Source organism: Lotus japonicus, chromosome 5 (genome assembly GCF_012489685.1).
Source record: "Lotus japonicus ecotype B-129 chromosome 5, LjGifu_v1.2".
In the NCBI taxonomy this organism is placed as follows: domain Eukaryota; kingdom Viridiplantae; phylum Streptophyta; class Magnoliopsida; order Fabales; family Fabaceae; genus Lotus; species Lotus japonicus.
Window position 1 is genome coordinate 5756940 of NC_080045.1, and position 23985 is coordinate 5780924.

Sequence of the window (23985 nt, forward strand, 5' to 3'; positions counted from 1 at the left end):
TTAAGCCACAGATTAACAACTTGTGAAGGACCTATAAACCCGACCTAACTCTCATTGATTTGGTTTGGTACATGAAAAACATGTTAAATCAATCCAACCCCAACTCATCCTAATTTGATTAGCTTGGACTGCAGAACACGTCAATCGCGACCAAGCCAACCCGTAAGCAACCTTAATTTTAGTGAGAAACTTCTAGATTTCAATTTGATTATGATAAAGAGAAATTAATCTGAGTACGTTAGTAGTCCCATATAAACAATTAAGCAAGACTTGCGCCTTAATTTGGTGTATGTATTAGTTCGTCCAAAATACAGAAAGATTATTGAGTCAAGTGTTCGTAAGCGTTGGGTGCATGAACATGAAAACTACTGATAACCAGGGTGTTTGAGTTATTTTCTAGTTTATTTGCATGCATTTTAATATATTTTTAGGATATTTTGGTCATTTTAAGTCACTTTAGGATTATTCCATGGATTTTACTATTTTTATGTGGTTTTTAAAAAAATTCGGTATTTTTTTATGATTTTTATAGATTTCATTAGAACTTACTCAAGTTATTTGGGTTCGTTATCTTATTATATCTTTTAATTAATCTCTTTTATTAGTTTTTAATTATTTTCCTTTATTGTTATTTTAGGAGAAGATGTGGAAACAATGAGCAAATCAAGGGAGATACATAGAACAATATGGATTTCTTTGCGCTGGTTTTGCACTAATCTCCTCTTACATCTCGCGCAAACACGTCAAGGAAGCCGCTGCTGGAATATTTTGCACCAATTTTGCGTGAGATCCTTCACAAAGTTCGTGCATTTGCGCGAAATAACAGTCATACTCCATTTAAGTGCATTTTTTACCTAGTTAAGTATTTTTTTCAACGTGAAACATTGGAGAGTTGCGCTTTTGGGTTTTGCTTAGAGTTTTACGTGATCCTTTGACAAGATATTGAGGTTGGACTTTAATTTTGATTTGCTATCATGACTATGTCAAGCTAAACTCTTTTTTGTGTTAGGAATTTGATTAGTTTTCTTTCCTATCATGTATTGAACCTGAATTCTAAGTTATAATTAAGATTTCTTTGGTATTCTTGAACTTCTTGTCTATTTTAATTCAATCTGTTACGCTAAGATTACTTTGCTACGTTCGATTCAATTGAGAAATTGGTAGAATCTAAGAAACTGAGGAGAAGTTGAGCAAATGGTTTGTACACCTTAAGAATAAAGGTAGTGAATTGCTAGTGTTTACCTGAATTGAATGTGATTAATCTCTAATTAACTAGAATTACATACTAAGGAATTAACTATAACTAATTAATTAGAAGGCACACTTAGGCGAGAAATTGGTAAGTAGACATCTAGTCTAAGCACCTTGAACAGTTAATTGAATCCTTAATTATAACTAAATTGGAGAAAATACGTAGGAGGGTTAATGAAATCATACCATCAGTGCGTTTTGAACTTGAATTTATTTCAATTATAATCTTGCTCTCGTTTCGGTTTTATTAATTTCTAAGTTACAACCACCAATCCAATATTTTTCCCTTTTATTTTTGTTTTTCATCCTCACAAAGTAAAATTGGTCACGATAGAGTAAAACTATCACAATCGCTGAGGTTCGATAAACTAAAACCCCATGCGAAACTGTGCACTTGCACCTTTGGCACATCATCTACCATCTATAACTTCATATTATATTCTTCCGTTAGAGACTTAGAGGCTTTATATTGTATACTTTTACTTTACAGGGTCAACAAGAATCAACAACTAAACCACACCATCAGGAGGAGCTGCGTTATCATCAACTTTGTCCATTTCCATTCTCACAACCTCTTCGCTTTCCTTCTTATGCTCCACCTTTTCAACCTTTAATTTCTGCCAGAAAAGAGTAAGAGCTTTAGTTACAAATATAGTTTATGTAGAAGCAGGACAATCAACAGAGATTAAGAGCAACAAAATGAAAATGAGAAAAACATGTGAAATGTTGAAACATTTGATTATCCATTGCCTGACCAAGGCATCAACATACACTAGAAAATCCCATGCTTCTATAGCACCCAGGTTAGCGTCATAGATCCACGAGGAATCATGAGATTCACAAGTGAATACAAAAGCAAGACAACTTCCTAAATCTACACAACACCCTCTACTAGATAAAGAAGAGTGAACTTAAGCCAAACCCTGTTATTATATCACCGTGGGTTAGGTCCTTACCTAAAATTACCAATTATTTTAACCCTACCTGCACTCAATCTTACCCAAAGATTCAGCAAGTGGGATTTAATGCAAGACAAATTCTTAATTTTGAATACACGTGCAAAAAAGAGTTATTAAGTCTAAACATTAATCACACCTTTATTTTATGTGCAAACATATTTTCATACAACTTAGCGTCTTTCTTGTCACTGTCAGCTTGAATTTGCTTGAATTTCTTCTTCATTACCAGTACATCCCTGGAAAATGAAAAACAAACTTCCCGTAGTGAGAAACTTCCATTTCTATCCATCAGTAATTTTCTTAAGAAAATCAATACTCTAGTTACCTGTTTTGTGGGTCCACCTCAAGAGCTTTCTTCAGGTCCAAATCTGCCAAGAGAAAGTCTCCAGTCTCTAGATATGCTTGCGCTCGTCTGTACAAAGCTTTCACATTGTGAAACTCAACATCAAGCACCTGATGAAAAGAGAAGAAACGTGATATGGAGGTTAAACTTCTAACCCGCCAAAAAGAATGAGAAGTGTAATATGGTAGCTACTCTTATAACTTAGCTTCCATGTTATAAGTTGAGTGATGAGATGATATTAATCCATCTTTTCCTTGTTTTCAGTAAGGGGCATGCATCACTATACGTGAAGCTTCCAGTATTGAACTACTTAACTGTTTTTCAAGCTTACCAGGAGTTGTATATGCCAGTCTAATAGTTTATCTTGGATTTAGGGCCTAATCGGCCTCCAAAAGCTAGGTCAAGTGATGAGGATTTCCTAAGCCTTTATAAGGAGCAATTTGGCCACATCTTCAATCGATATGAGATCTTAACACCCCCTCTCGCCCAAAACTGAACATTTAGACTGTGAAGTTTATAGGAATGATTTTTCTAGGAGGTAGGACTGATTTATCTGGGATAGTCACAAGGCCAAGTAGATTCTTGGACACCTATTGTGGCCCCAATACCAAATCTAGTATAGGTTTTCATACCAAACCTAACTCACCCTAAAAGCTAACTCAAGAAGTGAGGATTGCCAAGCCTTCATAAGGAGCACTTTGGCCATATCTCTACTTGATGTGGGATCTTAATAGTTTTCAACACCCATGTTGTGGTAGTTACATGTAGGCATTGCCATTACTTGCAAGAAATTTAGTATTTTTCAGCAGATAACAATGCTAACATATTGGTGTTATAATACGGAAAGAACAATCACAACACAGCCAGTTTTGAAGCCCTCATAAACCAGTAAATTTCTAGTCACTTATGCACCATCAGCTCATGAAACAGCTTTGTTCTAGATACCTTACTGTTAGTACAGGGGCCTATGTGAGGAGAAATAAGGAGAAGGTAGTACCCTGATGAGGAAAAAGGGGAATATGAAAAGAGGATTTTATTGTAACTCAGTAGATACATGGCAGCAAGGAAGAGGAAGAGTGACGAGAAAAGCCATCCCCTTGAAGAGCTAGCCTAGCTACCGTGATGCTACATTTCTGCTTGTTTCTTATTTCAGCTTCTGAAATCTCGAGTTAATTCTCATCTTTCAGCAATCTCTGCAAGGGTTTCTATCAAGATGTTATAAATCGGGTCTCTCGAGACCATGGGCAACACTAGATAGTTATTTCAAGTAACTCAGTTTATGATTCAGAGAACTTATTCTTGAAATAGCAAACTAGGGCTATTATGAGAACTAGTTTATTTTACTTTACCTCACAACTAGTTTTTACCTAAAGCATACAACTTCATATCACTTTTCACACCCACATTTGGTTTCTCAATTAGCTAATCCACTCAAAGAATTGACTGCTTCAAAACTTATACATGACTGGCTGTTACCTGAGAACATAGTTTGATTGCTTCAGGAAAGTCATTAAGTTTAAGGCTACAAGCTGCACCGTTCAACCAGCACGACACTCTCAATGCCTTAGCTAGATTTTGCTCATCATCGCCAAAGGATCCATCTTCACTAACAAAATCAGCCGCCTGGGAAAGTACAAGGTATCACTCACGGAATCACAAACTAGAAAAATCTTAATGAAACTTGACAAATCAGAGCCATTGCAAGATAATTCACCTTTTCATACTTCTTCCCTGCTCGCTGATACTTTCCATCTTTGAATAGTAAATTTCCTTCATCTTTTTTTCTCCCGGCTACCGCAATTTTCTCCTTACTACTCAATTCCCATGGTGCTTTCTCCTTTGAATCAAATAAAGGTTAGAACTATCAAAAACACAAATGTATACAAATAAATATATGTATATAATGATAAACTATACATCACAAGAGAAACTAAAGAATACTGCAAGTCACTTTGTTTTTCTCTAATCTGTAGTTTCCACCCTAGTCTATAGGGGAAAGGCAGAGGATTTTTTTTTTCTTCTTCTTTTTACCTTAATAAAATCCATCATCTCAATGTCATACACTACATTTGAGCCTGGAGGCACAGTAGCAAAATCTTGTCTGACTTCCATATTTCCAAATGCATAATCAGGATGTATGCTAATCATGGCCCTCTCTCCCTTCTTCATTGTTGCCACTTCCCGGTCTAGACCAGTAATCACTTGCTCTACAAAGTAAAGACAGAAAAATAAAAACATTAGTATCATCACTTCCTAGATGTCACGCAACAAGGGATGAAAAAGCATGCAAAGGAGTGTAGTTAAGATATAAAAACCATAAACTCACCCTCATCAGTTATGAATTTCAAGGGTTCTATGTCATCAATTCCTCTTTTCTCAAACACAGTGCCATCTTCTAGCATAGCTGTGTAGCTGACTGCCATAGCAATTTTAACAAAACCAATTAGTAAAATGACAAAATGAGGCTTCTTCCTTTTCCTCTTTCACTTGTTTTTGTGCAATTAATAAAATCATAGCTGTATTATCTTCTTAGTTCGAGAGAAATAACAAATTTTACATACTCATAAAATTATAATAGGACTGCTTTCACAGCAAACCATTCCAACAAAAAAATGACAAACATATTACAAGCATCTTCTATTTAATTTGTGTGTGGCTTGAGTGGGCATGTTTAAATGCAAAAGTTAATACATTAAAAAAAACATTTCCTTCATTTTTTACAATTAGTGATGATTGGAAGTTAAAGGGAGTTTGAAAAATGAATTGGCAGATAATTTGGGGCAAATGAACTTACACTCCTAGTCCTTGTCTCCTACAACTTGAAGTGACACTAGATTTGAGAATGATTAACTTGAAACTAACCACAACTCAACCAATTTCGGTGTAGAAGATATATGAACTGAATTATTGATTCATCAGAATGATCAGTAAATTAGTTTATTTCAATTTTAACTTCACATTTAATAACAACATAGTTTAAGAGATTCAACGTTTCTTATACGATGATAATGCAACACTGAGGGAGATACCAGATATGATTTGAAAAATTGCAATCTGAAAATATTCAGTAATCATTTAGTCAAAGAAAATTGAAGCACAGCGATATGTTCAAAATTTCCTATCACATTATATGACAATAATCCTTATAACTCTAGATCCATTCTGCTTCAAATCAACTGAATGAAATGGTTATTTTCTCACCAGTAACATTTGCACCCTCATTGGCCATGAAAGCACCTTCCCCTTCTTTCAGAATCTTCTTAAGCACCATGGAGTCACCAGTAACATTTATGACGGGCTTGAAGGATACCAATTCAATATTAACACACAGCACTGAATTTGGGGGAATTGAATGGATCCCATTGCCAGCTTCTCTACCTTTCTCCCCAAAGGCATCTGCAGTCACCATATGCAATAGAATTCTAAAATAATTATGCGATACTGGAACGCAAGATTCCTGAAGCTAAGGAAGAAAACTAAAATTCCAGGCTTAGCATCCAGATATTGTGTAACTTATAAACAAGAAGAATTTGAAAGAAGTATGAATTACTGAGATTCCGGTGGGGATTGAAGATAACTTATAGAATAGAGTTATGCCAAAAGCAGGCTTAGCATTGAAATGGCTTTCATGATTAATGCAAAAACATCAATATTTGCAGTTTCATAGATCAATCAATTTATCAAGGCCAATTAAGGTCTAGTAGTTAAAGCACTAGTAAAACAAACTGACTAGAAGAAAGCAGAAACATTTCAACCGACCGCAAAGATAGTTCATATTTTGAGAACATAAGGACATATAGTGAACCTTTTATTAGGTTACTAGAAAGGTAATAAAACACAAACATTATGGAGTAGAAGAAAATTAAACGTACATTGAGGTTGAACAATTAATTCAGCCTTCTCTCCCCTTGTCATAGTCATGATTACTTTCGGCAATCTTGGTAAAAGATGACCTTCAAGCAGTAGCATAATTGGTCACACAGACTGAGATGGAAAATGAAATTATATATCCTATTCAGGGAACTAAAATAAGAGTACAAGTATAAAAAAAATACCATCCTTCAAATGAAATTCAACCCCTTCTTCTTGTGTTTTTGCAACAACAGTGCCATCAACTAGCGCCACATGATACTTCACTGCAGCAGCAATCTTAAATTTTAAAACAGACCAAAACAGATACAGCAAAAGCATAAACATGAAATGGAAATATAACTCTCAACTTGTTGTCAAATGTCAAGTTCAACTGTTTGGAAGCAAAAAAATTAGAATACCAAGGACTTCATCCAGATCACTAGGCCGCTCGTTCCCGCTCCCCGCCTCCATAATTTTCTTGATGATCCCACCATCTTTGAAAACATCCACCACCTTGATCCACGAAATGAGTTCCAACTCAAACTGCATAACCGAGGTTGAGCCATCATCAGGCACCGCGAACAAAGCTACCTCTCCCTTCTTCATTGTGATAATCCCATGATCCAACACAGCATGCACATGAACTATCAAACAATTCAACCCCATCAACAAATAATCAATACTAAACAACACCCCACATGAAAATTATAATAAAAAACAAGACTTTCTTCAAAATTAAAACAAATTAAGCTATTTTTTCCACCTTGGCCAAGAGTAAATGTCTCAGGCTTATCAGAATCTCTAGTGGAGACAAACTTTGTTCCATCAAGGAAAGTTCCAACATAGTGAACTGCATTTCAAAAGGAGCATTGTGTAGTGGTAATGAATAATGATAACCATAGATTTTTGAGCGATGATGAGTGAGAGTGAGACTAACCAGTGACTTGGTCGTTGATGTCAGGGGTTTCCCAACCGTGTCCGCGTTTGAGGAGCTTCTTTGTGAGAGGCGGGTCGCCACTGAGTTTCCTCTCTTCGCCAAGCTTTTGGGGCGGTGCGGATTCAATGACCTCGCCTGGTTCTTCGTCAAGTTCATCTTCCTCAATCTCTGACAACACCACCATGGCTGCACCTTGCTTCTAAAATGTTTTTTACAAATGTTACTACAATGGCTTTTATCGTTTTCATTTTATATAGTAGTAAGATTGCATTTGTTTTAACCTTTCTCTTTAAAAAAAAAAGTTAATTTTTTTCTGACTTGTTTTAGGTGTTTGTGGCATGGACTCTATTTATGTAATATGCTTCTCATTTAAGATACTCGAGTTTACTAACATTTACCGTTTAACTCTTTCATGTTGATACTAACTTGAGCGCCAGCGTATCTTTTACACGTATCTTGCACCGTGGTCTAATAACTCCACCTTCATCTTCAAGGTATTCACCTACATACACCATCGCCAGTTTCATCAATACCGAACATCTTGAATAATGAGTTTGCAAAATAAAAAGCTCTTAATGCAGAAATACAAACTAAAAGGGTATTTTCATATGATTTATTACAAATGTACTCTATTTAAAATATTGGACAACACATCTCAATCTTCCTAGTAACCAAATATTGATGTTAAGTGCTTTTTATTTTGCAACCCGGTTTTTCTATAAGTTGTAAAATAGACAAAAAGAGTTTGCACGCTCTGCAATCAAATCCTTTAATGGAATCTCAGGATCTCGTTTACCAACCTTATAATTACAGGAGTTTAATTTTCTAGAAAAATACTATGGCATGAGTAATCCTTCCACGAAAGTGATGATAAAGAACCATTTCATTGTTTGTAGATTTCTTACTTGATTTATCTCTCTCCTCTCATTTATTCTCACCTACTCTTATTGGTATTTTTTATATGGAAATGTTAGTCGTTAATAAATTAATACAAATTATTCTTCCTCAGAATTTGAATTATGAACTTTCACCTACACCTACTCTATTTGGTTATTTTGCCCAATGGTGCTCCAGGTGCCCAGCTTGTTCCTTCTTGCCTCGTAGCTTTACTCCAGTTTTTTATGATCTTGAGAAGCAGTCAAAGTCATGTAAGTGCAAACATCATTAAACTTCTTTATCACTCATCTATGACGTCTTTAACTAAAATATATCATTATACTCCATTCACATCTGATGATTCGAAGTTAATTTTTGTACACTTACTAACATACTTATGTGGCATTGACTATTCAATCACATAATCAAATGAATGGCAAATAAGAGTTTGCTTAATTGTATTGATGTTTCTTGTTTTGACTCAAATTACATGTCAATCCATAGGTCGTTACTCACATTCCCATTGAGAGTTCTTTTTCCACATGTATAACCCACCAACCTTATGGAAAGTCAGAATTTCCGCCCTCATATTATATGATAATGTCATTGAAATGTTTTGTTCATGTCTCTTGAATATTCAAAGAGTCTCACACATTTCTACATATTTAGTATGTATGAAGAGAGATAAATAAACACTAACTTTAACTTTGAGAAAACATAAAAGGATCTTAGCTGCTGTTCACCCGCCAGCACCAGCGGCAGCTGCTCGTCGCTAACCGCCACTACTTGTTGCTTGCAATATCTCAGGTTTTCTCTAACTCCTCTGTTGTTCTCTCCGTCTGCAATGCATGTTCTGATTCCAGCAATTTTCTAATGTTTCACATTTCGTTACATTTTTGGTATATTTCATTTTGCCCACAAACTGTTGATGTTTGGCCTTAATAATGGAGAGTCAGAGAGAGAGAGAGAGAGATTTGCCATCAAATTTAAATTTAGGAGTTACTTATTGCTTTACTACTAGTAATCTAGTATCATAATCTAGTATCCTTAACGAACTTTCTTATGCAGTAGAAAAAGAAGGAATTTGCACTGTGAGAAGTAGAAAATTTTGTTTCTGCTACAAAAGTTTTCGATTTATTTGTAATGTATTCATATTCATATTTCATACTATTTTCACTTGTATGGTATTATTATTTTCTTCTTTCAAGAGGCATTTATGTTTCAGAGTTGCACTTTCTTCCCTTTCCATTTCTCCCCCCTCACCAGCACCACCTCCAAAATATGTGATTTTTCAATTATTACTACTTGATCATACTCAGCAACATATTGCTGCAAAATCCAAAGTGATGTATGAATAAGATATTATATTTGATTTTGACAACATTGCTTGCTCAAGCAATGCATTCACTTGGTTATGAATGATTTTTATTGATTTGTTTGATGTGAAATTAGGTGACGAAGTCAATGTGCCACATCAAGCAAGTACTTACTGAGAGAGCAATTGAGGAACCTGATCCCAGGAGGTCTGCTGAGATGAAGAGAATGATAAATGCTCATTGATGATTTAAAAAGGTTCCAGTTGGCATTATTGGTTATGCTGTTAGAATAGGACATCCACTTTCGAGGATGGAAGATTGCTGACTTGAGGCAACTCTTCTGTTGTTTGTTTTTCTAACCCGTTTGGATGCAAATTAAAGAGCAATTATTTGTGCTTATCTAGAGCTTTTTCTTTAAGACAAGTTCCAATAAGCACCAATAAATCTGCATCCAAACAGGCTCAGACTCTTCATCACAATATTCTAGTGAAGTTTGTTCTTTGGCCGTCCTTGCCGCTTGTAAATACTTATGAAATGTACCTGTTGGCCGAGATAGAAAATTCTGATATATTAGTGACAAGGATCTAAAATCCAATGTGCATAAAATATTAAAATTACACTTGTTCTGTTGCTCTTCCTAATAAAAGTATATATTTTTCAGGACATTATATGATCTTATGTCTGGTTTAAATATATAAAAATTCCAAGCTTCTCTAGATCCAATATCTTTGGAAGAAACAAAGAGAAATATTTCACACAGTATGTGACAGTGATGAACTTTTTTTATGGTCTAGTGAACTATACAATGGTTTCTGAATCATTAAGCATCATAACCCCATGGACTAAACTGAAAGCTAGAAAGCCAAAGTCTTTTCGCTTTGAATAGTGAATCAAATTTCCTGAAATCAGGGTACATAGTAAGTTAACTACTACCAAGTTCTGAAATAGAAATTTGCATTTCCCTGCTTCTTAAGTAGTTTCCACTTTACGCACAGCAAATCTGCATCTTGTGAAGTGTGGCATCCTTTCATTAGACAGACAAATAACCATTTTAGTGTATGTTTGGTTTGGCCTTAGTCCAAACACAAACATCATGTATCTCTCAAGATGTGAACGGTGAAGCTAGAATTGGTCACGTTGAGTTTAATGTGGATTGAAGAAGCGAGATTTTGTCACATTAAGATAAGTGTGTATTCATATTGAGTTCAACCAAAATTCAAAACGCTTAGTAGTTCTTCTTTTGGGATCTCATTAACTAAAAATCCTAGAAAAATTTAAAACACTCTCCACGAACCCAAAAAGAAAAATGAAAAATCAATTGCAAATTAATCTAATTTACAAATTTCCTAACCACCTAAACAGATTGCAATTATCCAAAACAATAGAAAATAGAACAGAGAAAGAAAGTAGATTCTTTCAAATCTATCTCTATGTGTCTCTTTCTCTCTTACAGTTTACTACATGTATATTCCTGGAGAATCAAAGTATTCAGAAAGCAACGTTTCTCTTTCCCACAGCATAGCTCTTACTTCTCGGGTATGAATCAGGTGCCACAAAAGCAACACCCCCTTCTGAGGTATCATAAGGTGTCTCCTCATCAATCCTACCCATCCCAACACTGCTAGACTTTGGCAACTTGGACCCTTTTGGTCCCTCAGTGTGATAACGATGCTGCTGCTGTTGCTGAAGCTGCTGCTGTTTCAGAATCAAATCCATGTCAATTCTACCAACCATGGTTCTAGCAGATGCAGCCCTCAAGAGCTCTGCATAATCATCGCCATCGCCCGACCGCGAAGTGGCCACGCTCTGGCTCCTTGACAGAGAAGAGAACCTCCCTGCAGGGTCCATGGGGTTGCCATAACTCACACTCTGACCACAAGTCGTGATGCTGCGAACATAAGCATCCCTTGCTCTTCCAAGTGCTCTGAATGGTGAAGCCATGATCTTCATGAACATGCTCTGGCTCTGCCCCTTGCTCCTCATCATTAACAAACTGAGCAATGAAAGTTAAGAATTCAGAAGAATGAAGTTTTGTTTTGGTTGAAAGTTGAAAACTCTTGTGTTCTGTGAAAGCAAAAGAGAGAATGGGGGGTTTTGTAGTTGTGAGAAAGAAGGTGTGTATGAAACCACGAGCAGAAGAACAAGGGTGTGGACTTTTTCAGAGCACACCGGATTGGGAAAACACATAAAACTATTATAGATAAGAACAAGAGAATTTGGAACGTGTTTGCCTAATCTATGTTGTTTGTTTAAGAAATCTCGTTATCCAAGCTTGAAGTCAAAGTAATGAATGTATAGGTGACGTGGTGATGAGTTTGATTTATTTTATGTGAAGAGATAAATTAGATAGTAGTACTAGTAATAGATAAGTTACATTATACTATATAAGAGCTGCTATTTCAGGTTGGACATGTTTGTTTTACGTCATTTAATTTTCATACTAAGGTAGGTCAACATTATGTGTGAATGATGGAAGTAGACAAAATAGTTTTCTGAAAGATAAAAACGATTAGTTAAATTCTTTGAAGGATGAAAATCACGATTAATATGGAGTGTTTGGACACTAATTGAGTGGAGTGTAAATAAATTTTTATTCCAATCGATAAGACTATTGTTCACTATTTTATCTTGAAGTAAGTGTTAATGTCTGTTTGCACGAATATCAACGAGTATACAAACATAGCCTCTTTGAAAGATTTCTTCCATAATTTGGGCAAGGAGGTTCTTTGTTTAATCGTGTTGAGCGGTTGAAATCACAACGGAGCAATGAGAGAATTCACGATGTAGGAGGTGCTTAGAAAAGACACTAGGTAGCTCAAGTCAACAATAAATTAGAGATAAAATTCTCGAAGTCTTGAAAAGCAATATGAAAGCAATGTGAGAATGCTTAGCGCAATGTGATCAAACTTGTATATATAGGGGTCAGAGTTAACAGTTTATGGGAGTGCTTACCTTTTGTCATGTTGTGTAGCTGACATTCGAGATGCCAACCTTGTCCAGTGAACTTGACCGTCAATGCTACTGACTTAACCTTGTACTAGGCCAATTTGTTAGAAAAAGAAAGTTATGAGTTTGGTTGTTCTAGTCAACCAACTTGACAACCACTTGGTCGCGAAGTCATTTAGGGTGACCAAGACGATGATGGATCATGTGGTCATTTGAGCCGACCATAACAAAAGATGAAAAACATCGACATATTTTAGCCTCCGGAAATCTAATTGAAATTTTGTTTCATCATTTAGAAATTGTCTATTTTGCTTATTTTCTTACTAAAGATTCAAAAATGTTCAACTTCATATATCTTTCAGAACTGGAGTGACTGTTTATTCTTTTCTTTAATTAATATCAAGATCAAGTTTTAAGTTTTAATTAAGTATGGAATTTTTGTGTTAAGAAATGAGAAAGCTAGTTTCACTAATATGTTAATGTTTCTAGAATATAGGAGTGCCTTACATGGAATATACCTATAGTCAAACAAACAAACAAAAGAAGAGGCTGTGCTATTTTAGTTTTAAAATATTTTCTAAAGACACTCTTTAATGATATAGAAGATACATACAGAAGCACGCCATCGCTCAGACGCTCACTTTACATTCTGCTTAATCAACTGGTTTAGATAACACGTGAATTAATTAAAAGCTTGATTAAACTAAATATTCTGAGGAAGAATTGATATCCATAATGTTCACATTTTGCTTGGTCGAAAAATTCCAGACATAATGATTGATCCCATTCAACTCTAGGAAAATTGCCTCATGTGAGGATTCTTGCGATACAATAAAATAAAAACTCAGTTTAGGGTCTTGTGAGGTTTCCTTTTATTCTTTTGTTTTTCTTCATGATTAAAAATATATAAAATGAGTTACAGAACACGTTTTCACATTGATGAACATAATTTCATATCAAAATTTGTTGGAACAAGTTTCTCATTTGATTACTTACCATGATGCACATGTGTGCATATGTTAGCTGTTAAGTTAGTTATAACAGCTGTCATAGTCAGTTATGATTGAATATTAACTGAATTCCTCGTTCTCACTCTCTCTCTACCTTCCTATCCTATCATTAGTATCAGAGCTCTTGATCCAAGGCCATGGCAGAAGCTACGTGGTTGTAGAGTTCGTTACGTGAGGTTGAAGAAAGGATCACGACGACGATGGATCCTTGCATTACCAGACATATGCGCGAGTTGTGGCAGAGGCTCGAGCTTCAATTGAATGGGTTCCAGGACGCAATGCGCGAAATTGGCTTGCAGGCGACGCGCTAAAATCGAGGGGGAAATGGCGAAGATTATCAAGTTCTGTCACGATTGACTTGTTTGGATTTTCTGAAATTCAATTGTGAGGATGTGGATTCATGGATTGCGAAATGCGATTGGGTTTTTGCTTTGGAGTTTGGACTGAACACCTGAAGGTGATAAGGTCACCATTGCCAGTATCACTCTTGATGAAGCAAGACACTAAAGGAAGACTTTCTTGGGCGCATTTCACATAGGCTTTGAGGGTTCGTTTCAGTTCTAAGTTCGATTCTCCAATGGAGGAACTCAAGCGTTTGGTGCAAACTGGAAATCTTGATGAATTTCCATAGGCCTTCGATAAAATTTGGTTGCTCAAACAAATCTTTCTGAAACGCAGGAATTATAGTGCTATTTTGGGGGGGGGGGGGGGCTTAGCTCTGATTTGTGCTATGGAATTAAGATGTTTGCTTCAAGAACCATGCTCTCTGCTCTGATTTGTTTCTTGGGCACATTTTAACTTGTTCATTATTATTTCCAAAGATTTATATAGAAAATAGTTTATTTTAATAATTAATTTTAATATCTCATGCAAATTTTATATTAAAAACAAGAGTATATCTATTTTTCTAATTATAATATTTTCCCCTAAACTAAATAAACCTGCAACCCCTTGTATTAGTATATTAAGGATATATATATATGATATTATAAGATGGACTTAAAATTGTACTCTTGCAGTAGCTTTCAAAAGAGAAAAAACAGCACGCCTCCTCCAAGAAAATTAAACTAAGAAATTGAAATTTAAAAACTACTAGAGTGTAGTATTCTGGAGGCTTATGCTACGCTTCTAGAAGAAATGAAAGTTTTCCCATATTGGCGACTCTTGTAAAGACAAAACTAGTTCAGTGGGATTGAACTATTTGTCACCATTTTCCTATTATCAACAAAAGACCAATAATGCAGCACACATCCTCGCTTCTTTTGCTGTTAGTTTCCCATGTAAATAATATATATGAGGTTGGACTTAGATGATCTCTCATGCTGTTAATCATGCTATTTTTTTAGGCTCATATTTTAATTTAGGCTTAATTGCAATTTTGGTCCCCCAACTTTGCCCTTTCTGCGAAAATCGTCCGCCAACTAAAAAATTAGCAAAAATCATCCTCAACGTTTACACTCCGTTGCAAAACTGGTCCACCGTTACACTTTTGTCTAAAAACTAACGTTTTCTGGGTAAAAAATAATAAAAAACATATGAACTTCATCATCTTCATCTCTTTCTTCATCTTCTTCCTCTCAGTTATCTTCATATCTTCAAACCCAAAATTCCAGAAAAAATCAAAATCAAAATCTTCATCCCACACACCCTCCACCGCCCCCACCCAAAAATCAAAATCCACAACCTCCATTATCCCCACCCCTAAATCGCAGCCCACAACCTCGACCCCTTAATCGCAACCTCTACTGCCCCCACCCCTAGATCGTAACCCAGCCAACCCACACTGACCCACCACTCCAACCACCATCGAACCCAAAACAAAGGCAAAAGAGAAGTGTAGAAGAGTGTTGCTGACTATCGATGCATTCAGATCTGGGTGTTTTTGCTTTCTGAGAGGAACTGCAAGGTCGAATCTCGAGGGGGAAACAGAGGAACCAATCAGATCTGAATTTGGGGATTCTGGGGTTGGATTTGGATTTGGGGTTTTTTGATTTGGTTTTGAATGTTCTCTAAATCATCAAAGAACCCATTGCAGATGCAATTGCTTACCGTTTGGACAAGTTCAGAGGCCAATTCGAATTCTGAGTGTGCAATAAATCAAGAACTTTGCAATTTGCATTCAATATTTGGGGGATAGATTTGTTGTGTGTGTGAATTGACAAATTCATATTTCTCATTCTTGATTTGGTTGGAATTCTCATCTTGGGTGCATGAAATTTGAGAGTTCTACATTTGGGGATAAAGGGTGTTCAATTTGGGGGTGCTAATATGGTGCTAATTTTTGCTCTTATGATGAGGATTCAGTTGCTTTGAGGCCACGGCTTGGGGACATACTTGAGGGTTGTGTGACATTGGTATTGATGTACTTGGATACATTTGATATGTGTAATTCAGTGGTTCAAATTTCTTTCAAAAAAAAAATTGTAAATGAGATTCTTGAATTTAGATTTTTTTTTGTTTTTTCTGGAATTTTGGGTTTGAATAACTGAGAGGAAGAAGATGAAGATGATGAAGTTCATGTGTTTTTTATTATTTTTTTATTTTTTACCCAGAAAACATTAGTTTTCAGACGAAATTGTAACGACGGACTAATTTTGCAACGGAGTGTAAACGTTGAGGATGGTTTTTGCTAATTTTTTTAGTTAGGGGACGATTTTCGCATGAAGGACAAAGTTGGGGGACCAAAAGTGCAATTAAGCCTTTAATTTAATATATTGATTAGTGTTTTCCTTAAAAAAAAGACCAGCACCGACGAAAGACGTTAATATTATGAGTTTAATTGCTATATACTGAAAGTGTATATAAATTTACACAGTCATTCAATTAGAATATATGTTTAATCCTCAAATTAGTCTCTATCTTTGTCTCGTCGTCTGAACCAGGTCCCTGACCGAAAAATTTGTGAAAAAGTTCCCCTTATTTGTAAATCGTTTGGAGCAAGTCCTCGCCGGAGCTCGGAGCTCCGGCAAGTGATGAAGTGTCATGCTGACTGTATTAAATTTGCTTACGTGATTTTAAAAAAAATTAAAAATTAAAAAAAAATTATACATTAGAAAATTAAATTAAATTAGTAACTTACCCCAAATTAATTAATTAAAACTAAACTTATTAATCTTCATCAATATTTCATCCATCTTCAAACTCAAAACCCACAAGTTCTGTACCCAGAAACTCACTTCAAATTTCAACTATTCAAACTACCATTTTTCTACAAGGATTTCATTTTTCATCTCATGCATGAACAAATTACAAAGCTCAAATTTTTACTGTGCTACTGCACTATTTTTTGGTTCTTGTGGTGACAAAGAAACTTGGGGCATTTTACTACATTTGCAGGAGTTTTCACTACAACAATCAACCCTCAACACCAGAAAGTGACTGTCACAGGAAGCGTTGGTGTTGAGATTCTGGGCCAGAACCCCACCATCGATTTCTCCCCCCTTCAACCTCATCCTACCTAGAAACCCAGAAACTCAATTCCCACTTTGTTCTTCAACTTCTTCCTCATCTTCCTCCTTAATCTCTCCCTCACCCAATCCAGCAAGGGTGAACCCCAAATCACCATCATCGAGCCATTGTTTCTTATTCTGCTTGGAAGAGGAAGATGAAGAGGATGTGGTGTTGGTATTGATGAGGTAAGCTTTGATGCGGTCAAGCTGCGGCGAAGATTCCTGCACACCGACGGAGCACCTCCGTCACCAGAAATCCATCGCTTATGCGCTGTCCATTCCTGATTTTGTGTTCCGCCTTCAATTTTCTTTGTTATCTATATAATTTTCGTTTGTGTTTTTTATCTTAATCCCAAATCAATGTTTGAATGCTGAAATTATGATTAAACGTAGCTTTGTGGTTTCTGTGCTATTTGAAATTGGACGAATTGAGATTTAGGGTTACTTTATTTGGGGGGTTTTGCCTCTGTTGTGGTATCTTGTGGTCTGATATCAAGTTAATTGGCTGAATTTTTTTGACACCATAATTAGTTGAATTTAGATATGTAATCAAGTAGCTTTTTTAATAAGTTTAATTTTAAATAATTAATTTGGGGTAATTTGGGTTTTTTACTTTAATTTTCTGATGTGTAATTTATTTTTTAAATCCACGTAAGCATTTTTATCCCAGTCAGCGTGACACTTCATCACTCGCCGGAGCTCCGGACTCTGGCGAGGACTTGCTCCAAACGATTTACAAAGAAGAGGAGCTTTTCCACAAATTTTTCCGGTCAGAGACCTGGTTCAGACGGCGAAACAAAGATAAGGACTAATTTGAAGATTAAGCCTAGAATTAGTAGAATATATCAATTTTTCATGTCATACTTAAATTTGAATTTGACATTATTTGAAATATAAAATGGAGATGTAATTAATTGTATGTGTAACACTATCAAATTAAATTCTAATATTATACCCTTAATCTAGTAATATCTTATAATCTCACCATGAACTTTGTATTGTATTTTGCCAATTTTAATTGGGTATATTGTTCTCATTCTACTAAAAGATAAGGAGGTATTTTGGCAATTTGTCATGTTAGAGGAGCATTGGTTGTTGCTATGAATTTAGCTCCGAGGCACACCATTCTACTAGAGGGACAAGATTGAAGAGGATGAAGATTCACGAGGTGGTCCCTATTTTATGTAGCTTGAATTTTATGTTTTTTCTCAATAAACACATAGGGGAAATTACATTTAATACCCTCTAGTTCAAATTCACGTTATCGCATATTATGGAACCGTGAACTTTTTTATTTATTTATTAAATTTACTTTGTTATCTAATAATTTTTTTCCCCGTTAAAGATAGCTCAAGTGATAGGAGTTGTGAAACATATTAGTTAGGTAAGATCGATTCCTGACGGATGAAATTTATTTTTCCATGTAAAAATAAAAATTTGGTATAAACATCCACTAATTTTTTTTTACTGATTGTCTCTCTAATTTTTTTTAACAGCTCTCTCCAATTTCTTGATCCCGTGTCTGTTCACGCGCAATCTTCCTCCGCCTCCTTCTAACTCTAACCTGTGCTTTTCTTCCCTGGGAGCTGAAATCACAAGGACAAGGTGAAACTTTTGTTTGATTCCACCGGAATAGTCTTCGATCAATGTTGCTGAAGCAAATAAGCTTCCTGTATTATTTTATTTCTTCTTGAAATTATATGAAATCTGTTTTGTTTTGGGAGAAAAGAAATGCTTTCAAACAATGCGTTCGTTCTTCTTATTCTCAATTCAATCTGATTTGTTTTTATGTGTTGGAATAGGCAAATAGATTCTCCTATTCTTAATTCTAATTTTTTTCATTTCTCCTTGAAACCTATTACCTAACACTAATTTGAGTTACCATTTCTTTCTTTCATTAGGAAATGAAAGAGAAAGAATCAAAGCAACAAGTATCCCACAGGAAAAACTCATAAAGGTGATTTGATTCTTGATTCCTTTGATCATCAATTAACATTGTTTTTTTAGCTGGTTGATCACATTGTATAGCCTTCGAAATTTGGAAAAGGAGAGATCTAAGAAAACAGACCATTGCATTTAGGCAAAAATTTATTCAACCATCATAAACTTTGCAAGTGAGCACCATGAATTTTTATTTTGTACTATTTAATCCTTTAACTGCTAATATTGTTATAATAAGTCAGTCATTTGTTCATTATTATATCATGATTTTCTAGCACTGTCTCTTGAAGAACCATTCTTCAGGACCCTTTACCTTTAAGCTATTTTTCAAGGCAAAAAGATGCAGCTTCACTACCATATATTGTATTTCATCAGTTCACTTGGTAGTTGAACATGGAACACTCCTGCAGAATTTTCCAAGGAAACTGTCCTAGATATCACAGCTTCCCTTTTTGAGCCTTCCTTTCTTGTTTTAACGGGCTTTATTTTACCACCAAAGCCTGGTAGATAGAGGCAAAGAGCACTGCATTTCAATCCATCCTCTAGTATTTTCATGTGCATAATGCTCTTACTCTTAGGACTTTCTTTAAGAGCTTCAGTTTTGGAGAATTATCCATGGTGCACGCAAGTTAACTTGCTCCATTACACTCGGTTTTGACAACCACTGATCAAATTCATCAGCGGCCGCACGCCCGCACATGCTCTTCCTTCACATGGGGTATGCAACTTTGCATTTTCAATTACCCATGACCGATCCAACCTTCTTCTTAAGCTGATTGCCCAAGCAAGGTTCCTACTTTTTCTAATGGTAATCAGGCATGGCTCTGATAATGATCAAAGGATCTATGATAACAATAGTAAAAGTTTAAGGATTAATTAAGACAAAATGAAAATTCACGGTGCCCATTTGCAAAAGGGGTGAATTTTATGGTGGTTGAATGCATTTTTCCCTTGTTTTTATAAGCGTAGACCATTGCATATGCTTAATCTGCATCTGCTATCATGGGTTTTACAAATTCTTCTCAGCTGCTAGCTTCTGCTACTGCCCAGAAAGAGGCTATCTTGATGCCTCTATTGCTGAATATATGGCTTTTAGATGGGTTATGGTATTAGCTCAGGAGTTTTGTTTTACTAAAGTATGGTTTGAAACATATTGTCTGAATTTGGGTAAATGCTTGGCAAAATTCACACTTTTTTGTCCTACCTGGTTGCTGTTGTCAAGGATTGTAATAACTGTTTCTTCCAAATTTGTCATCTACTCTCTTTTTTATTCAATTTTGTCACTTATTTGCGGTTTATGCTTTCTGTATTTATTAAATATGAGATTAGGAATTCTTCAGTGTTATTTTTCAAGCTTTCCAATTGTTTCTACATCTATTAACATTGATCTCATAGCCTTTTCTGGTTACAAATTGTGTTCCTTTTCCTTCCACAATAATTGTTGCTTTATACTACAGATATTGCAGGAATCTCTCAGTTCTTCCTACTCAAAAGCATCAGATCAGTACAATAAAATCTACACAACCAAAACTAGAACACAAAATAAAAATGGTGTTCAATGGCTTTGTAATCATATTTATCTTTGTATAAGTTTATTATCAGGCCTTCGTGGAAGGGAGACAAGTTTTATCCAGTCAAATTTTATAATTAAACAGGGGCAAAATTATCTTTTCTTAGTTTGTTAGTTATGGTGTCTCAGGTTGATTTAGTGACTTATAAATGGAGGGCCGACCCATCCAACCAAATCAGACTGTTGTCTAGAGAGTAGATAAATGATGGTGTTGAAATGTTTAACTAGGAGGAAAAAACAAATTGAAGGCGTATAGTGCAATGCTCTATGTGATTAGATATTTGTTTATGTTAATGTTAGTCATGAGGTTTGTTGAGCTTAGAAAAAGTTTTTTTTTTTTTTAATATTTGAACACCAATTTTTTTTCATATTGATAATATTTTGAAAACTTAAATACATTAAAATAAAAAATAAAATGCCCGTGCATTGCACGGTCTACTTACTAGTATACATTATATAAAACAATGATTAAATAATGAAATTTGAGGTGGGCCATTTTTAATTGAAAGGTGTCATGTTATTAGTTTTGGTCTTAGGGGTGGGAAAATGCAACACTTATGAAAAAAGAACACAAAAAAGTGATGATCACAAATAGGAAGTAGTTGAGTTCAAACTCACCACCTCATGAACCTTCATTCTCTTCAATCTTCTTCCTCTTGCAGAATGGCGTGCATTGTAGCTAAACGCAGAGCAACAACCCAATGCTCCTCTCTTCTGAGGTGCATTCGGAGCATGAGCAACGTCCCTGAAAACACAGTGTACTCAGGACCCATTTCCCAGAACTCGAACCAGAGAGTGACGCTGGCCCAGTTGAGGCAGAAGCACAAGAAGTCTGAACCCATCTCCATGGTCACTGCCTATGATTACCCTTCCGCAGTGCCTGTGGACATGGCTGGCATCGACATCTGCCTCGTCGGTGATTCCGCAGCCATGGTGGTTCACGGTTACGACACCACCCTCCCCATAACCATTGATGAAATGCTTGTTCATTGTCGTGCCGTTGCTCGTGGAGCCAAAACACCTCTTCTTGTTGGGGACTTACCTTTTGGAACCTATGAATGCAGCCCCAACCAGGTCATATGCTTTTATTTATTGAAAAAATTTCATCTTTTTCAATCTTGGTGGAATTTGTCACTTTTGGAGTTGAAATGTGTGTTTTGTTCCAAACAGGTCATGTACGTGTTGTTATTGAGAATTGAAATGTGTAAATGAAAAATTAAATTTAAAGGTTTTTGTAATTAAGCGCTTGAGGTGTTTGTTTGTTTGTCTCACTCAATTGTTGAACTTTCTTACCTTGTGCAATGGTTGTAAGTGTTGTTGTTTTGGTTATGAGCAGGCAGTGGATGCTGCAGTTCGGATTTTGAAAGAAGGGAGAATGGATGCCATAAAATTGGAAGGAGGGTCCCCTTCAAGAATTGTTGCTGCAAAAGCTATTGTTGAGGCTGGAATAGCAGTGATGGGGCATGTTGGGCTTACTCCCCAGGCAATTAGTGTTTTAGGGGGATTTAGACCTCAAGGAAGGAATGTTGCTAGTGCTGTCAAGGTCTATCTCTCTCTTGCATGATGCATCTATTTGGTATTTGAACAATTTTTTCGTCATCCTAAGAGGAATATGTCTGTGTAGGTTGTGGAGACGGCATTGGCTTTACAAGAAGCAGGGTGCTTCTCGGTTGTTCTAGAATGTGTGCCTGCACCTGTGGCTGCTGCAGCAACAGCAGCCCTTCAAATTCCGACTATCGGAATTGGAGCTGGACCCTTTTGCAGTGGACAGGTCCGTTTGCTTGATTTCCCTTTTAACTAGTATCTATTGGTAAGATATTTTTATTAAGAGATGAGTGGTTTACATTAGAAGCACTTATTTTGTTTAGGTGAATACACATTACCATTGCTTGATTTGCACTCATTTATTCTTCATCAAGTTGCTTTATTTGGCTTTTAAATCATGATAAATTGTTGCTCTTAAATGATACTTTCACTTTCACATGTGTGTGTATAGATGGATGTAGCTCTAGTTTAATTATTTCTCAGTTATTTTGGGATGATTAGACAAAGTGTTATTTGTGCATTTACAACTTTACCTGGCACATGTTCTTTTGAGGAAAAGACAAAAGAAATCTTTTCTGGATTTAGAGGAAGCCAATAATGTCTAATTAGTTTTATTGTTCATGCAGGTACTAGTTTATCATGATCTGCTTGGTATGCTACAACACCCCCACCATGCAAAGGTGCTTAATGCAAAACAATTATTAACCTAGTTTTTCTTTCTTTCATTATGGGATTCAAAATAAAGTTGAGATTATCTATATCTTTCGCAGGTTACTCCAAAATTTTGTAAGCAATATGCCCGTGTTGGAGATGTCATCACTAAAGCATTAGTGGAGTATAAGGAAGATGTGATAAATGGTTCATTTCCTGATGCTCAGCATAGCCCATATAAGATTAGCGAAACAGATGCTAATGGTTTCTTGAATGAGTTGCAAAGGTTAGGTTTTGACAAGGCAGCATCTGCGGCTTCTGATGCAGTTCAGAAAATGGTAACAGCCAAGTCAATTGGTGAAAGAACCTCAACAAAGTGATTATTTAGTAAAGCTACATGATAGCCCTTCTTTTCACTTGTTGTCCTTCATTTTCTTTAATGCCAGAATAATCGAAAGCCACAATTGAACAGAAGTAGAGCACTTGACTTAGATAGATAGATGCCATTTTCTTGGGGCAGATTTCTTTTCTTGTTTTTCCTCTTCTCCTTGTGATAGTCAAGGTGGAATGCATGAATCTAGATATGCCACAGTACAGAAACATGTTTTTGCTATCCAACATCATATATGGAGCCTCCAAAATACCGAAGCCAATATCACTAAAGTAGTCCTACGTTTTGAAGCATTGTAGCTGAGCAAACTGTTGGAAACTGACTGAGTAAACCCTTTCATATGTGGAAGCCCATGTCTACTTCATTCACTCACCACAATGATGTGGATGGTAACATGCTTGGAATGTGTTGTTTACAGGTTCTTCTTCTTCTTTTTTCCTTCACAAGTTGTGCTTTTTTGGGTTGGAATCTACTAAAGCTCGCAAAACCAAATATGCACTTGTGAAAATTGCTTGTTCAAATTTCAGAAATAATAGTTAGGTTTCGGTTTGGCAACACCTAGTTGATAAGTTAGTTGAAAGCTAGATGATAGGTTGTACGCTATCAGAAGGCTAAAAGATGAAAAGCTAGCTGATATGATCATGGTTTTCTTAGTTTTAGAGATTTTCTTAATGATTTTATTGAATGAATATCATCATATGTGCTCTCTGATCTTTATTTTTACCCTGCTTTATTTTGAAATTTGTGTTACACAGTTACACCATTCACAACCATTTCATACAGGTCTTATTCGTAGCATATAATAACTCTTTAAAATTGAGTTTTATCTGTAGAATACCACTCTAAAGCTCTAAAGTAGTTACTACAACAGCCATTAACTATCTTATGCTACATATTCCTATCTTCTCTTCTTACCTCTCTCGTTGTTATATAAATAATTGCACAAGT

At 35.8% G+C, this 23985-nt stretch overlaps 3 protein-coding genes and 1 long non-coding RNA gene across 8 annotated transcripts; 2 read left to right on the forward strand and 2 right to left on the reverse strand.

The window, feature by feature from the left end:
- Window positions 1-1443: 1443 nt before the first annotated feature.
- On the reverse strand, window positions 1444-7560 carry LOC130720678 (70 kDa peptidyl-prolyl isomerase-like). Of its 3 annotated transcripts, XM_057571355.1 has the most exons (13): window positions 7343-7560; window positions 7169-7255; window positions 6825-7049; window positions 6609-6689; window positions 6426-6506; window positions 5755-5949; window positions 4880-4969; window positions 4585-4760; window positions 4268-4390; window positions 4030-4176; window positions 2536-2663; window positions 2347-2446; window positions 1444-1868 (listed from the first exon to the last, which is right to left on the reverse strand). In XM_057571355.1, the coding sequence occupies exons 1-13, from the start codon at window positions 7524-7526 to the stop codon at window positions 1761-1763; spliced, it is 1725 nt and encodes a 574-aa protein (XP_057427338.1). In that variant the 5' UTR covers window positions 7527-7560; the 3' UTR covers window positions 1444-1760. The 3 variants fall into 3 exon arrangements, with proteins under 3 accessions (XP_057427338.1, XP_057427340.1, XP_057427339.1); XM_057571357.1 differs by lacking the exons at window positions 6825-7049; window positions 7169-7255; window positions 7343-7560 and adding an exon at window positions 6774-6794; XM_057571356.1 differs by lacking the exons at window positions 1444-1868; window positions 2347-2446; window positions 2536-2663 and adding an exon at window positions 3536-3746.
- Window positions 7561-8857: 1297 nt separating this feature from the next.
- On the forward strand, window positions 8858-10167 carry LOC130721027 (uncharacterized). Its single transcript, XR_009013328.1, has 2 exons — window positions 8858-9025; window positions 9671-10167. It is a non-coding gene; the product is annotated as an uncharacterized LOC130721027 (long non-coding RNA).
- Window positions 10168-10825: 658 nt separating this feature from the next.
- On the reverse strand, window positions 10826-11694 carry LOC130721025 (uncharacterized). The gene has a single exon (XM_057571749.1). The coding sequence runs from the start codon at window positions 11518-11520 to the stop codon at window positions 11023-11025; it is 498 nt and encodes a 165-aa protein (XP_057427732.1). The 5' UTR covers window positions 11521-11694; the 3' UTR covers window positions 10826-11022.
- Window positions 11695-16649: 4955 nt separating this feature from the next.
- Window positions 16650-23760, forward strand: LOC130717746 (3-methyl-2-oxobutanoate hydroxymethyltransferase 2, mitochondrial-like). Of its 3 annotated transcripts, none has more exons than XM_057568099.1 (10): window positions 16650-17125; window positions 17988-18107; window positions 18285-18323; window positions 18436-18611; window positions 18841-18896; window positions 21113-21524; window positions 21787-21993; window positions 22075-22221; window positions 22622-22675; window positions 22766-23760. In XM_057568099.1, the coding sequence occupies exons 6-10, from the start codon at window positions 21114-21116 to the stop codon at window positions 23024-23026; spliced, it is 1080 nt and encodes a 359-aa protein (XP_057424082.1). In that variant the 5' UTR covers window positions 16650-17125; window positions 17988-18107; window positions 18285-18323; window positions 18436-18611; window positions 18841-18896; window position 21113; the 3' UTR covers window positions 23027-23760. The 3 variants fall into 3 exon arrangements, with proteins under 3 accessions (XP_057424082.1, XP_057424080.1, XP_057424081.1); XM_057568097.1 differs by having other exon boundaries at window positions 16651-17125; window positions 18436-18544; XM_057568098.1 differs by lacking the exon at window positions 18285-18323 and having other exon boundaries at window positions 16651-17125; window positions 18436-18544.
- The last annotated feature ends 225 nt before the right edge of the window (window positions 23761-23985 follow it).

Coding starts and splice junctions, on each gene's coding strand:
- LOC130720678 (XM_057571355.1), bottom strand. CDS start 7,526: ATGGTGGTGTTGTCAGAGATTGAGGAAGATGAACTTGACGAAGAACCA. Junction 4,970..5,754: donor TGAGGGTGCAAATGTTACTG/GTGAGAAAATAA, acceptor TTGCTATGGCAG/TCAGCTACACAGCTATGCTA. Junction 4,177..4,267: donor CAGGGAAGAAGTATGAAAAG/GTGAATTATCTT, acceptor GTACTTTCCCAG/GCGGCTGATTTTGTTAGTGA.
- LOC130721025 (XM_057571749.1), bottom strand. CDS start 11,520: ATGATGAGGAGCAAGGGGCAGAGCCAGAGCATGTTCATGAAGATCATG.
- LOC130717746 (XM_057568099.1), top strand. CDS start 21,114: ATGGCGTGCATTGTAGCTAAACGCAGAGCAACAACCCAATGCTCCTCT. Junction 21,525..21,786: donor ATGAATGCAGCCCCAACCAG/GTCATATGCTTT, acceptor GGTTATGAGCAG/GCAGTGGATGCTGCAGTTCG. Junction 22,222..22,621: donor GACCCTTTTGCAGTGGACAG/GTCCGTTTGCTT, acceptor TTGTTCATGCAG/GTACTAGTTTATCATGATCT.